Below are 13931 nucleotides of genomic sequence, written 5' to 3'. Positions count from 1 at the left end.
TAGCGATTCATTGTGGCGCTCTGGTCGAACTCTAAATTTTGCGCATTTATATAATAGAAGGATGTGCCCCTCACCCCCACCGCCAACTGAGGAAGGCCAGGAAGCTATTTACTAGTCACTGTTCCGTAACAGTTTTTTTTAATTATTTCTAAATGTCCGTAAAGCCAAGTGGCCGTCTGATTTTTCTTATCTTCTGTGTATAATTCAGCACAGAATGAGTTTTTTTTTTTGGACCTCGTTTCGCGACCCACTAAGGTAGGTGCATGTCCGACGGCCCCGCCTGCCCTCCCCTAGTTACGCCTCTGTACTGAAAAAGGTCTAAGAGGGAAGTGTCACATTTATTTGTACAAAATTGTATAGAAAATCACACTTGTCTATAAAGGGTTGTATTGGGAATTATTACACTTGTCTATAAAATATTTTATGATGGGGAGATATCACATTGTCTATAGAAAGTTTGCACAAGGTGTATCATATTTGTCCTGAGTGAAATTCTCGTATCCCATTTTATGTTACCTGTCAACCTTACGTCACTTTCTATAAATGATTTTTTCTTGAAATAGTAGTTATCTTGTGGGTTCAAAGTTTCTAATTATATACAAAATGTGCTGCTCCTTTAATTTGTGCTATAATAGAAATTGTCAGGTGGACTTAATCTTTATAAGTATACGGTAAGCGGTCGTCATTCAAGGGCGCAGTATCACCCTGACAACGAAAAATTAAAAATTCGTAAAAAAAAAACCAAAAAAACAACAAACTATTATACATACACCTACATTTTTTCCATTAGCTATTATGGTTCATAGCTATGAAAATGTGCGCATGAGATAGTCCTAGAATAATATTATTTGATTACTAATTTTACTCTTCTGTCGAAACTTGTCTATGATTTTATATGAATAAATATTATTTCATATTTAAAGCTATTTATTTTAAATAACAAAATGAACTTTATTTACCTAATCCTAATCAAATACCGAAAATTGAACTAAAAATGTTGTGGCTCTTTAAAAACTGGGAAAGTTTGTAAATTGTAACTTTTGGCTCTTGCGTATCAAAAGGTTGCCGACCCCTGGACTAACTGATACTTTAACAACAGATCTAGACTTCTAGATCTAAATCACATCATGCTTTTGTAGGGGTCCAAGCCTCATAGAAAGTTGATTCAAACGAATGTTCTAAAATGCAAACAAATTATTGTTCAAATTTACTTAAATTACACCAACATGATTGAAGCGAATGCTATTATATACCAAATTTTTAAGTGCATTGGCTAAAGGTTAAACAGATTGTTTACAAGAGAGTTAAAAATAACTATAAAATATATGTTCAATTATTTTTCAAAATATTTTGCTTTGTCAATAAGCTTACAATAAAATACCGCATTATAGCGAATAAATCATAATTGCTACTGTAAATGTTTGACAGCTGTATGCCGATAATTTTTTTGGCGATTTAATTTTTTTCTCTCCCTTAGTCTCGATGATACTGTCCCTTTAACGAGGTCACACTCCAAAGAGAACGGTTAGAGGAATTTTGTAGAAATTACATTTTCAGTATCGACATGGCAACCTAGGAATGATGATAAAGGTCTACCGTTTTGTTTTTATTGACCTGTATAGTTTTTTTTTTCGCACGTAAATTTTGACTTGACAGTTCTGATTCGGCGATTCGGACTTCATTGTTGTCCTCGACTTCCCTTTTGATACATCTCATCACGCCTCCTGACTCTGTATCACTCGGGTGGGGGTAAATTTCGACCACTAAGCACTTTCTACCGAAACATTACAAATCTTTAACATTGTCACTATCAGATCAAATTGACCCTCTTTTGTTATAGATTCTAGATCTAGATTTCTATCAGTGACTATAATAAAGATTAGTTTAGGCTAGTAAAAAAAAAAAGAATATTTTGCGTGATCACGTAAAAAAAAAAAAAAAGCAAAACAACCCACCCATTTTCTGCTGAAAAGTTTAATTTGTGTCATTTCCTGTTGTGAAGACTTGAAGAACTGATCAAGATTCAAAGTTCCAACACAACATTTGAAGTTTATCCTGGTGATCCACATTTGTCCAAGATGTTTAATGATAGATCAAATAGAAATGAACGCAACAATGTTGATCATGTAATTAATTTATGAAGATCCACCTGAACACTACTCCTGTTTAACTTGCTTGAGTTATTGAGTTTGAGTTCTTTGACTTTGTTGTGTTGTCACCACTGGTCACTGACGATTGAAAAAAAATAATTAGTGTGCTTGGACGTAGATCTATTAACAATATAAACCGCATATTTCATTTGCATATCTATTTCTTTTTCACTTTTGTGGGTGGGCTTAGAGTATCTATAACACTATATTTATGTCTAAATCCAAGGCATAGATCCAGTTCAAACCCTAACTCTATTTTACAATCAATGAATGATAGATCTAGATCTAGATCTATAGTCTTCTATAGTGATAGTACTTATAAAATAGTAAGTGATAGGCTTGTTAGTTACTACTAGAGTAGAGAATCTACTAGAATCTAGAGTCTAAACAACAGGCTAGTAAATTAGAAGGCACAAACTACAAACAATAAAGTCAAATTTCTCAAACTCATTCTACTAAGTTATTAAAATCTCATTAATTTATTTAATAAATAATGTATTAATGTGTTTACTACTAAATTAACCCCCAAGTTATGTTATTTACTAATTAATTTATGCTACTTAAAATAATAATTTTAATATACTAACAACAATTTTAATTCCTTGACTTAATTATAAATTAAATACTAAATAGGCTGAATTAAATAGGCCACTAATTTACTTGATTTTAAAACAGTCTATTTGCTAAAGTCTACTAACTTACTACTAAGTTTGGGTAAGGTATTTTCTATAAACTTTAGGGCTTGAGACACTTGGTACTAGATCTACAACTATTTCATTTGTAGGGGCTAAGAATTTTAAGAAGGCTAATGATTAATATAAACCATTGGTTATAGGTCTAGGACTCTTATAGATTACTTATTTCAGAGTTATTATTTAATTAACTTACTTAATAACTTGATGAATGGTAACCTAATTTAATAGTTATCTACTCAATGATTTTTTGCTCTTAGTTGAACTTAATATATAAATCTGATTGACTGTATATCTGCTGTGAAATAATAAATTATAAAAATTCAAAAACATCGATTGTAAATTTTGTAGCAATGCTCACATTTTATGCTTAAATTATTAAATGAAAACTTTTTAAATATATTTTTGGCTTCTTATATTTTTTTTTGACATGTTAGCCTAATGATGTGATCATCAATTTTAAGTTCAGGGATACATTTTGAAGCTATAATACATTTTTCTAAAAAAACATTCTTGTCCTGATCATGCAACAGATCCACATCATACATGAATTAAATGTAATAATTTTTTTAATGTGTAGAAATATTTAAACATGAGGCCACCCTATGAAGAAACCTTAATCAGACATACTGATGGCTTGAAGTTGCTTGGAAAAGATTGTGTAGAAAAGGGTAGAATTAGTAGTAATATTGATGCTAATGGATTGGAGGGAAACAAGCCTTCCACCACCCGGAGACAATTGGTAAACTAAATTGATCAAGTGAATTTGGATTTTGTTTCCTTACAAACATCTTACAAACAATTTTTGTTGTACTTTTGAAAAAAATGTAATACTAAAAATAATAATGTATAATCATAATCTTTTAAACTTTGTAAACCTTTTAGATAAAGGCTCTTGGATATCTTCATTTATAGTTTATAACTCTTAGGCACATTACAAATAAACATTTTGCAATAGATGCTTGAAGCATAGTGTAAATTATAATGTTCTGGTTGATACAGATTTTACCCCCATAAAATAGGTCCTACAGTATGAGAACAATGCTGCATGGCAGAAGGAAGGAAACAAGGAAAGTGTCTTCACCAACAGAAATCCTATAGCTCAAGTGGCATCCTGTTACCCTGTTTTTGATAGATCTCTAAAAGACCTAGGACTTACTTCAGCCAACTTGGATGCATTGGTAGGATTATCTTTTCTTTTATAATATAGCTTTTTAATTACAGAGGGTTAGATTTTTCTTTAACACTGATTAGTCATAAAAAATAAGTCAATTCATAAATTATTTTATTTTATCAAATTTCATTAAACTTTAAAGTACCACTTTTTTTCAGAATATGTTTCATGGTAATGCTAGAAATGTTTCACCAACCCAACTTCAGCCAACAGGTGAGGTCAGAAGGCCATATCTTATGTCAAATCCAACAAATACTGAAACAAAAGGTGGATCCCCTGCGATACACAGAGGCAACATTTACACATGGAAGAGTGACACGGCCCCAGCAAACCTTTACAACAGTCCTACCTCCATGACAACACCAGGAAAGATTGGAAACCTCCCCTATCGAAATGAGGAACATTATACAAGCACCCCACTGAAGCCTAACATTCCTTCTTTATCTGCTAGGAATAACTTTCCCACTAACAAAATCTACAATGGAATCTGTCCCAAACAAGCAAGAAGCCCTTTGGTGCTAGACATGACCCCGGCCCAGGCCAAGTCCTGCAGCTATGACTCGTGCAGTACACCCAGCTCTCCTGACACAGAGACCACCATCCACAACCTGTACAACCACAGTGCTGACAACACCCCAGACTCCAAGAACTGCACCTGCAACAGATCTCCCAAGATCATCCTCTGCAAGGCCTGTGGGGAGACGCTGATCGGCAGAGTGCGCCAGATGTGTGCCCTCCACCCCAAGCAGATCTTCCTCATGGACATTTTATGCTGCTGTGAGTGCAAGTCACAGAATCTGAAAGAAATTTGTGATGCTTTACATAAATAGTTCTCCAGTTGTTCAGTTGTTTTCATTTGAGTTGCTTGTGTTCCAGTCCAACATTTTATTTAACTGTGAACACAGTTTAGTTGCTGTCAGCAAGGGTAAGTGATTGAAGTCTTTGTTGACAAGTTTATTTGACCTTGCCTTTAGTCTCAGCTAAAAATATAAGTGTGGCTATAATGTTGTGGACCAGTTTATTTATTAATCTAAAAGGAATTCATTTTGTTGCTTTTAAAACAAACATGCTTACTGAAATTTGTGATAGCATTTTTAATGTGATGGCATTGTAAATGGGTGTCTAAGAAATATTCATACAGGGAGTTAACTCTTTAGTGTGTTAACTTTGTTCTGAATAATGATAAAAAATTTGAAGCATGTAAAGAATTAATGTTAATTGAAAGAAGTCTTCTGCATAGCTTAAACACATTTTTAAAAATAAGATCTGTTGAACTAAAATTATATTGACCACTAATTGAAACAACTTTTGTCTATTTAGAAAATATTCATGTGATCACTTTTTTTTTTTTAAATTTGTAATAAATTATTTATTCAGGGCTCCCATTTATCTTATTAGATTCCTTAAAATAAAAAACTTTATGGCAATTTTTTATTGTTTGTGAAATAGTTTTAATTCCTAATGAAACTAAAGTAAACTAATATTGTGCTTATTAAATAAAGCTGAGGCTTAAAGGCAAATATAAATTTAAAAACAGTTGTTTTACTTTCTCTTAACCTGCTATAAAAAAATTATTTTTTATATTAACAAGTTGTGGTTTTTCTAGTCAAGTATATTTTGTGGAAAGGTCCTTATATGGCTTACAGGTCATGTAAACAGTAGGTCATTTGAGCTTTGTTTTGTTTTTTGGTTTAATAGTTCAGTTTCTTTCAAATAATTTCATGCAAACTTGTTTGTCTTGTTCTGTTTAACTGATATTTTTGTGTGACTATTCAACTTTTTTTGTGATTTGTTTTTTGGTTTAACATTTTATTCTCTGGAGTGCTGTCTCATCCCAATATTCCTGAACGGTCTCTGCCCAATCTTCTGTTAGCTAGAGCTGTCTCATCCCAATCTTCTGTTAGCTAGAGCTGTCTCATCCCAATCTTCTGTTAGCTAGAGCTGTCTCATCCCAATCTTCTGTTAGCTAGAGCTGTCTCATCCCAATCTTCTGTTAGCTAGGGCTTCTGTCTCATCACAATCTTCTGTTAGCTAGGGCTTCTGTCTCATCACAATCTTCTGTTAGCTAGAGCTGTCTCATCCCAATCTTCTATTAGCTAGAGCTGTCTCATCCCAATCTTCTGTTAGCTAGAGCTGTCTCATCCCAATCTTCTGTTAGCTAGAGCTGTCTCACCCCAATCTTCTGTTAGCTAGAGCTGTCTCATCCCAATCTTCTATTAGCTAGAGCTGTCTCATCCCAATCTTCTATTAGCTAGGGCTTCTGTCTCATCCAAATCTTCTGTTAGCTAGAGCTGTCTCATCCCAATCTTCTGTTAGCTAGAGCTGTCTCGTCCCAATCTTCTGTTAGCTAGAGCTGTCTCATCACAATCTTCTTTTAGCTAGAGCTGCCTCATTCCAATCTTCTAGAGCTGTCTCATCCCAATCTTCTAGAGCTGTCTCATCCCAATCTTGTTAGCTAGAGCTGCCTCATTCCAATCTTCTAGAGCTGTCTCATCCCAATCTTGTTAGCTAGAGCTGCCTCATTCCAATCTTCTAGAACTGTCTCATCCCAATCTTGTTAGCTAGAGCTGTCTCAATCTTCTGGAACTGTCTCATCCCAATCTTCTGTTAGCTAGAGCTGTTTCATCCCAATGTACTAGAACTGTCTTATCCCAATTTTGTTACCTAGAGCTGTCTCATCCCAATCTTCTAGAACTGTCTCATCCCAATCTTCTAGAGCTGTCTAAATCTTCTAGACCTGTCTCATCCCAATCTTCTAGAGCTGTCGCATCTCAACCTTCTGTTAGCTAGAGCTGTCTCATCCCAATCTTCTGTTAGCTAGAGCTGTCTCATCCCAATCTTCTGTTAGCTAGAGCTGTCTCATCCCAATCTTCTGTTAGCTAGAGCTGTCTCATCCCAATCTTCTGTTAGCTAGAGCTGTCTCATCCCAATCTTCTTTTAGCTAGAGCTGTCTTGTCCCAATCTTCTGTTAGCTAGAGCTGTCTCAATCCCAATCTTCTGTTAGCTAGAGCTGTCTCATCCCAATCTTCTATTAGCTAGAGCTGTCTCATCCCAAATCTTCTGTTAGCTAGAGCTGTCTCATCCCAATCTTCTATTAGCTAGGGCTTCTGTCTCATCCCAATCTTCTGTTAGCTAGAGCTGCTGTCTCATCCCAATCTTCTGTTAGCTAGAGCTGTCTCATCCCAATCTTCTGTTAGCTAGAGCTGTCTCATCCCAATCTTCTGTTAGCTAGAGCTGTCTCATCCCAATCTTCTATTAGCTAGGGCTTCTGTCTCATCCCAATCTTCTGTTATCTAGAGCTGTCTCATCCCAATCTTCTGTTAGCTAGAGCTGTCTCATCCCAATCTTCTATTAGCTAGGGCTTCTGTCTCATCCCAATCTTCTGTTAGTTAGAGCTGTCTCATCCCAATCTTCTGTTAGCTAGAGCTGTCTTGTCCCAATCTTCTGTTAGCTAGAGCTGTCTCGTCCCAATCTTCTTTTAGCTAGAGCTGCCTCATTCCAATCTTCTAGAGCTGTCTAATCCCAATCTTCTAGAGCTGTCTCATCCCAATCTTGTTAGCTAGAGCTGCCTCATTCCAATCTTCTAGAACTGTCTCATCCCAATCTTGTTAGCTAGAGCTGTCTCAATCTTCTAGAACTGTCTCATCCCAATCTTCTGTTAGCTAGAGCTGTTTCATCCCAATCTTCTAGAACTGTCTCATCCCAATCTTGTTAGCTAGAGCTGTCTCAATCTTCTGGAACTGTCTCATCCCAATCTTCTGTTACCTAGAGCTGTCTCATCCCAATCTTCTAGAACTGTCTCATCCCAATCTTCTAGAGCTGTCTAAATTTTCTAGACCTGTCTCATCCCAATCTTCTGGAGCTGTCGCATCTCAATCTTCTGTTAGCTAGAGCTGTCTCATCCCAATCATCTGTTAGCTAGAGCTGTCTAATCCCAATCTTCTATTAGCTAGAGCTGTCTCATCCCAATCTTCTGTTAGCTAGAGCTGTCTCATCCCAATCTTCTGTTAGCTAGAGCTGTCTCATCCCAATCTTCTGTTAGCTAGAGCTGTCTCATCCCAATCTTCTATTAGCTAGAGCTGTCTCATCCCAATCTTCTGTTAGCTAGAGCTGTCTAATCCCAATCTTCTGTTAGCTAGAACTGTCTCATCCCAATCTTCTGTTAGCTAGGGCTGTCTCATCCCAATCTTCTAGAGCTGTCTCATCCCAATCTTCTGTTAGCTAGAGCTGTCTCAATCCCAATCTTCTGTTAGCTAGAGCTGTCTCATCCCAATCTTCTATTAACTAGAGCTGTCTCATCCCAAATCTTCTGTTAGCTAGAGCTGTCTCATCCCAATCTTCTATTAGCTAGGGCTTCTGTCTCATCCCAATCTTCTGTTAGCTAGAGCTGTCTCATCCCAATCTTCTGTTAGCTAGAGCTGTCTCATCCCAATCTTCTGTTAGCTAGAGCTGTCTCATCCCAATCTTCTATTAGCTAGGGCTTCTGTCTCATCCCAATCTTCTGTTATCTAGAGCTGTTGTCATCCCAATCTTCTGTTAGCTAGAGCTGTCTCATCCCAATCTTCTATTAGCTAGGGCTTCTGTCTCATCCCAATCTTCTGTTAGTTAGAGCTGTCTCATCCCAATCTTCTGTTAGCTAGAGCTGCCTCATTCCAATCTTCTAGAGCTGTCTCATCCCAATCTTCTAGAGCTGTCTCATCCCAATCTTGTTAGCTAGAGCTGCCTCATTCCAATCTTCTAGAACTGTCTCATCCCAATCTTGTTAGCTAGAGCTGTCTCAATCTTCTAGAACTGTCTCATCCCAATCTTCTGTTAGCTAGAGCTGTTTCATCCCAATCTTCTAGAACTGTCTCATCCCAATCTTGTTAGCTAGAGCTGTCTCAATCTTCTGGAACTGTCTCATCCCAATCTTCTGTTACCTAGAGCTGTCTCATCCCAATCTTCTAGAACTGTCTCATCCCAATCTTCTAGAGCTGTCTAAATCTTCTAGACCTGTCTCATCCCAATCTTCTAGAGCTGTCGCATCTCAATCTTCTGTTAGCTAGAGCTGTCTCATCCCAATCATCTGTTAGCTAGAGCTGTCTAATCCCAATCTTCTATTAGCTAGAGCTGTCTCATCCCAATCTTCTGTTAGCTAGAGCTGTCTCATCCCAATCTTCTGTTAGCTAGAGCTGTCTCATCCCAATCTTCTATTAGCTAGAGCTGTCTCATCCCAATCTTCTGTTAGCTAGAGCTGTCTCATCTCAATCTTCTATTAGCTAGGGCTTCTGTCTCATCACAATCTTCTGTTAGCTAGAGCTGTCTCATCTCAATCTTCTATTAGCTAGAGCTGTCTCATCCCAATCTTCTGTTAGCTAGAGCTGTCTCATCCCAATCTTCTGTTAGCTAGAGCTGTCTCATCCCAATCTTCTATTAGCTAGGGCTTCTGTCTCATCACAATCTTCTGTTAGCTAGAGCTGTCTCATCTCAATCTTCTATTAGCTAGAGCTGTCTCATCCCAATCTTCTGTTAGCTAGAGCTGTCTCATCCCAATCTTCTGTTAGCTAGAGCTGTCTCATCCCAATCTTCTGTTAGCTAGAGCTGTCTCATCCCAATCTTCTATTAGCTAGAGCTGTCTCATCCCAATCTTCTGTTAGCTAGAGCTGTCTCATCGCAATCTTCTGTTAGCTAGAGCTGTCTCATCCCAATCTTCTGTTAACTAGAGCTGTCTCATCCCAATCTTCTGTTAGCTAGAGCTGTCTCATCCCAATCTTCTGTTAGCTAGAGGTGTCTCATCGCAATCTTCTATTAGCTAGAGCTGTCTCATCCCAATCTTCTATTAGCTAGAGCTGTCTCATCCCAATCTTCTGTTAGCTAGAGCTGTCTCATCACAATCTTCTGTTAGCTAGAGGTGTCTCATCCCAATCTTCTATTAGCTAGAGCTGTCTCATCCCAATCTTCTATTAGCTAGAGCTGTCTTATCCCAATCTTCTGTTAGCTAGAGCTGTCTAATCCCAATCTTCTATTAGCTAGGGCTTCTGTCTCATCACAATCTTCTGTTAGCTAGAGCTGTCTCATCCCAATCTTCTATTAGCTAGAGCTGTCTCATCCCAATCTTCTGTTAGCTAGAGCTGTCTCATCCCAATCTTCTGTTAGCTAGAGCTGTCTCACCCCAATCTTCTGTTAGCTAGAGCTGTCTCATCCCAATCTTCTATTAGCTAGAGCTGTCTCATCCCAATCTTCTATTAGCTAGGGCTTCTGTCTCATCCAAATCTTCTGTTAGCTAGAGCTGTCTCATCACAATCTTCTGTTAGCTAGAGGTGTCTCATCGCAATCTTCTATTAGCTAGAGCTGTCTCATCCCAATCTTCTATTAGCTAGAGCTGTCTCATCCCAATCTTCTGTTAGCTAGGGCTTCTGTCTCATCACAATCTTCTGTTAGCTAGAGCTGTCTCATCCCAATCTTCTATTAGCTAGAGCTGTCTCATCCCAATCTTCTGTTAGCTAGAGCTGTCTCATCCCAATCTTCTGTTAGCTAGAGCTGTCTCACCCCAATCTTCTGTTAGCTAGAGCTGTCTCATCCCAATCTTCTATTAGCTAGAGCTGTCTCATCCCAATCTTCTATTAGCTAGGGCTTCTGTCTCATCCAAATCTTCTGTTAGCTAGAGCTGTCTCATCCCAATCTTCTGTTAGCTAGAGCTGTCTCGTCCCAATCTTCTGTTAGCTAGAGCTGTCTCATCACAATCTTCTTTTAGCTAGAGCTGCCTCATTCCAATCTTCTAGAGCTGTCTCATCCCAATCTTCTAGAGCTGTCTCATCCCAATCTTGTTAGCTAGAGCTGCCTCATTCCAATCTTCTAGAGCTGTCTCATCCCAATCTTGTTAGCTAGAGCTGTCTCATCCCAATCTTCTAGAGCTGTCTCATCCCAATCTTGTTAGCTAGAGCTGCCTCATTCCAATCTTCTAGAACTGTCTCATCCCAATCTTGTTAGCTAGAGCTGTCTCAATCTTCTGGAACTGTCTCATCCCAATCTTCTGTTAGCTAGAGCTGTTTCATCCCAATGTACTAGAACTGTCTTATCCCAATTTTGTTACCTAGAGCTGTCTCATCCCAATCTTCTAGAACTGTCTCATCCCAATCTTCTAGAGCTGTCTAAATCTTCTAGACCTGTCTCATCCCAATCTTCTAGAGCTGTCGCATCTCAACCTTCTGTTAGCTAGAGCTGTCTCATCCCAATCTTCTGTTAGCTAGAGCTGTCTCATCCCAATCTTCTGTTAGCTAGAGCTGTCTCATCCCAATCTTCTGTTAGCTAGAGCTGTCTCATCCCAATCTTCTGTTAGCTAGAGCTGTCTCATCCCAATCTTCTTTTAGCTAGAGCTGTCTTGTCCCAATCTTCTGTTAGCTAGAGCTGTCTCAATCCCAATCTTCTGTTAGCTAGAGCTGTCTCATCCCAATCTTCTATTAGCTAGAGCTGTCTCATCCCAAATCTTCTGTTAGCTAGAGCTGTCTCATCCCAATCTTCTGTTAGCTAGAGCTGTCTCATCCCAATCTTCTATTAGCTAGGGCTTCTGTCTCATCCCAATCTTCTGTTAGTTAGAGCTGTCTCATCCCAATCTTCTGTTAGCTAGAGCTGTCTTGTCCCAATCTTCTGTTAGCTAGAGCTGTCTCGTCCCAATCTTCTTTTAGCTAGAGCTGCCTCATTCCAATCTTCTAGAGCTGTCTCATCCCAATCTTCTAGAGCCGTCTCATCCCAATCTTGTTAGCTAGAGCTGCCTCATTCCAATCTTCTAGAACTGTCTCATCCCAATGTTGTTAGCTAGAGCTGTCTCAATCTTCTAGAACTGTCTCATCCCAATCTTCTATTAGCTAGAGCTGTTTCATCCCAATCTTCTAGAACTGTCTCATCCCAATCTTGTTAGCTAGAGCTGTCTCAATCTTCTGGAACTGTCTCATCCCAATCTTCTGTTACCTAGAGCTGTCTCATCCCAATCTTCTAGAACTGTCTCATCCCAATCTTCTAGAGCTGTCTAAATCTTCTAGACCTGTCTCATCCCAATCTTCTAGAGCTGTCGCATCTCAATCTTCTGTTAGCTAGAGCTGTCTCATCCCAATCATCTGTTAGCTAGAGCTGTCTAATCCCAATCTTCTATTAGCTAGAGCTGTCTCATCCCAATCTTCTATTAGCTAGAGCTGTCTCATCCCAATCTTCTGTTAGCTAGAGCTGTCTCATCTCAATCTTCTATTAGCTAGGGCTTCTGTCTCATCACAATCTTCTGTTAGCTAGAGCTGTCTCATCTCAATCTTCTATTAGCTAGAGCTGTCTCATCCCAATCTTCTGTTAGCTAGAGCTGTCTCATCCCAATCTTCTGTTAGCTAGAGCTGTCTCATCCCAATCTTCTATTAGCTAGGGCTTCTGTCTCATCACAATCTTCTGTTAGCTAGAGCTGTCTCATCTCAATCTTCTATTAGCTAGAGCTGTCTCATCCCAATCTTCTGTTAGCTAGAGCTGTCTCATCCCAATCTTCTGTTAGCTAGAGCTGTCTCATCCCAATCTTCTGTTAGCTAGAGCTGTCTCATCCCAATCTTCTATTAGCTAGAGCTGTCTCATCCCAATCTTCTGTTAGCTAGAGCTGTCTCATCGCAATCTTCTGTTAGCTAGAGCTGTCTCATCCCAATCTTCTGTTAACTAGAGCTGTCTCATCCCAATCTTCTGTTAGCTAGAGCTGTCTCATCCCAATCTTCTGTTAGCTAGAGGTGTCTCATCGCAATCTTCTATTAGCTAGAGCTGTCTCATCCCAATCTTCTATTAGCTAGAGCTGTCTCATCCCAATCTTCTGTTAGCTAGAGCTGTCTCATCACAATCTTCTGTTAGCTAGAGGTGTCTCATCCCAATCTTCTATTAGCTAGAGCTGTCTTATCCCAATCTTCTGTTAGCTAGAGCTGTCTAATCCCAATCTTCTATTAGCTAGGGCTTCTGTCTCATCCCAATCTTCTGTTAGCTAGAGCTGTCTCATCCCAATCTTCTATTAGCTAGAGCTGTCTCATCCCAATCTTCTGTTAGCTAGAGCTGTCTCATCCCAATCTTCTGTTAGCTAGAGCTGTCTCACCCCAATCTTCTGTTAGCTAGAGCTGTCTCATCCCAATCTTCTATTAGCTAGAGCTGTCTCTTCCCAATCTTCTATTAGCTAGGGCTTCTGTCTCATCCAAATCTTCTGTTAGCTAGAGCTGTCTCATCACAATCTTCTGTTAGCTAGAGGTGTCTCATCGCAATCTTCTATTAGCTAGAGCTGTCTCATCCCAATCTTCTATTAGCTAGAGCTGTCTCATCCCAATCTTCTGTTAGCTAGGGCTTCTGTCTCATCACAATCTTCTGTTAGCTAGAGCTGTCTCATCCCAATCTTCTATTAGCTAGAGCTGTCTCATCCCAATCTTCTGTTAGCTAGAGCTGTCTCATCCCAATCTTCTGTTAGCTAGAGCTGTCTCACCCCAATCTTCTGTTAGCTAGAGCTGTCTCATCCCAATCTTCTATTAGCTAGAGCTGTCTCATCCCAATCTTCTATTAGCTAGGGCTTCTGTCTCACCCAAATCTTCTGTTAGCTAGAGCTGTCTCATCTCAACCTTCTGTTAGCTAGAGCTGTCTCATCCCAATCTTCTGTTAGCTAGAGCTGTCTCATCCCAATCTTCTGTTAGCTAGAGCTGTCTCATCCCAATCTTCTGTTAGCTAGAGCTGTCTCATCCCAATCTTCTGTTAGCTAGAGCTGTCTCATCCCAATCTTCTTTTAGCTAGAGCTGTCTTGTCCCAATCTTCTGTTAGCTAGAGCTGTCTCAATCCCAATCTTCTGTTAGCTAGAGCTGTCTCATCCCAATCTTCTATTAGCTAGAGCTGTCTCATCCCAAATCTTCTGTTAGCTAGAGCTGTCTCATCCCAATCTTCTAT

The 13931-nt window shown here is 38.9% G+C and overlaps 1 protein-coding gene across 3 annotated transcripts; it reads left to right on the top strand.

Annotated features, from left to right (window-relative positions):
- Positions 1 to 1993: 1993 nt before the first annotated feature.
- LOC131936972 (uncharacterized) lies at positions 1994 to 5651 on the top strand. Of its 3 annotated transcripts, none has more exons than XM_059294132.1 (4): positions 1994 to 2126; positions 3423 to 3584; positions 3865 to 4023; positions 4223 to 5651. In XM_059294132.1, exons 1-4 carry the CDS (start codon positions 2079 to 2081, stop codon positions 4844 to 4846), a joined length of 993 nt encoding a protein of 330 aa, XP_059150115.1. In that variant the 5' UTR covers positions 1994 to 2078; the 3' UTR covers positions 4847 to 5651. The 3 variants fall into 3 exon arrangements, with proteins under 3 accessions (XP_059150115.1, XP_059150105.1, XP_059150126.1); XM_059294122.1 differs by having other exon boundaries at positions 4175 to 5651; XM_059294143.1 differs by lacking the exon at positions 3423 to 3584 and having other exon boundaries at positions 4175 to 5651.
- The last annotated feature ends 8280 nt before the right edge of the window (positions 5652 to 13931 follow it).

The sequence above is a fragment of the Physella acuta genome, unplaced genomic scaffold (genome assembly GCF_028476545.2).
Source record: "Physella acuta isolate Inbredline_101_S28 unplaced genomic scaffold, ASM2847654v3 ptg000017l, whole genome shotgun sequence".
Classification (NCBI taxonomy): Eukaryota; Metazoa; Mollusca; class Gastropoda; family Physidae; genus Physella; species Physella acuta.
This window is presented reverse-complemented; position numbering and strand designations above follow the sequence as displayed.

Bases quoted from the DNA above. Each gene is read 5' to 3' on its own strand.
- LOC131936972 (XM_059294122.1), top strand. From the start codon at position 2,079: ATGTTTAATGATAGATCAAATAGAAATGAACGCAACAATGTTGATCAT. The intron at 2,127-3,422 runs GTAATTAATTTA...TTTAATGTGTAG, and splicing joins AACGCAACAATGTTGATCAT to AAATATTTAAACATGAGGCC. The intron at 3,585-3,864 runs GTAAACTAAATT...CCCATAAAATAG, and splicing joins CCACCACCCGGAGACAATTG to GTCCTACAGTATGAGAACAA.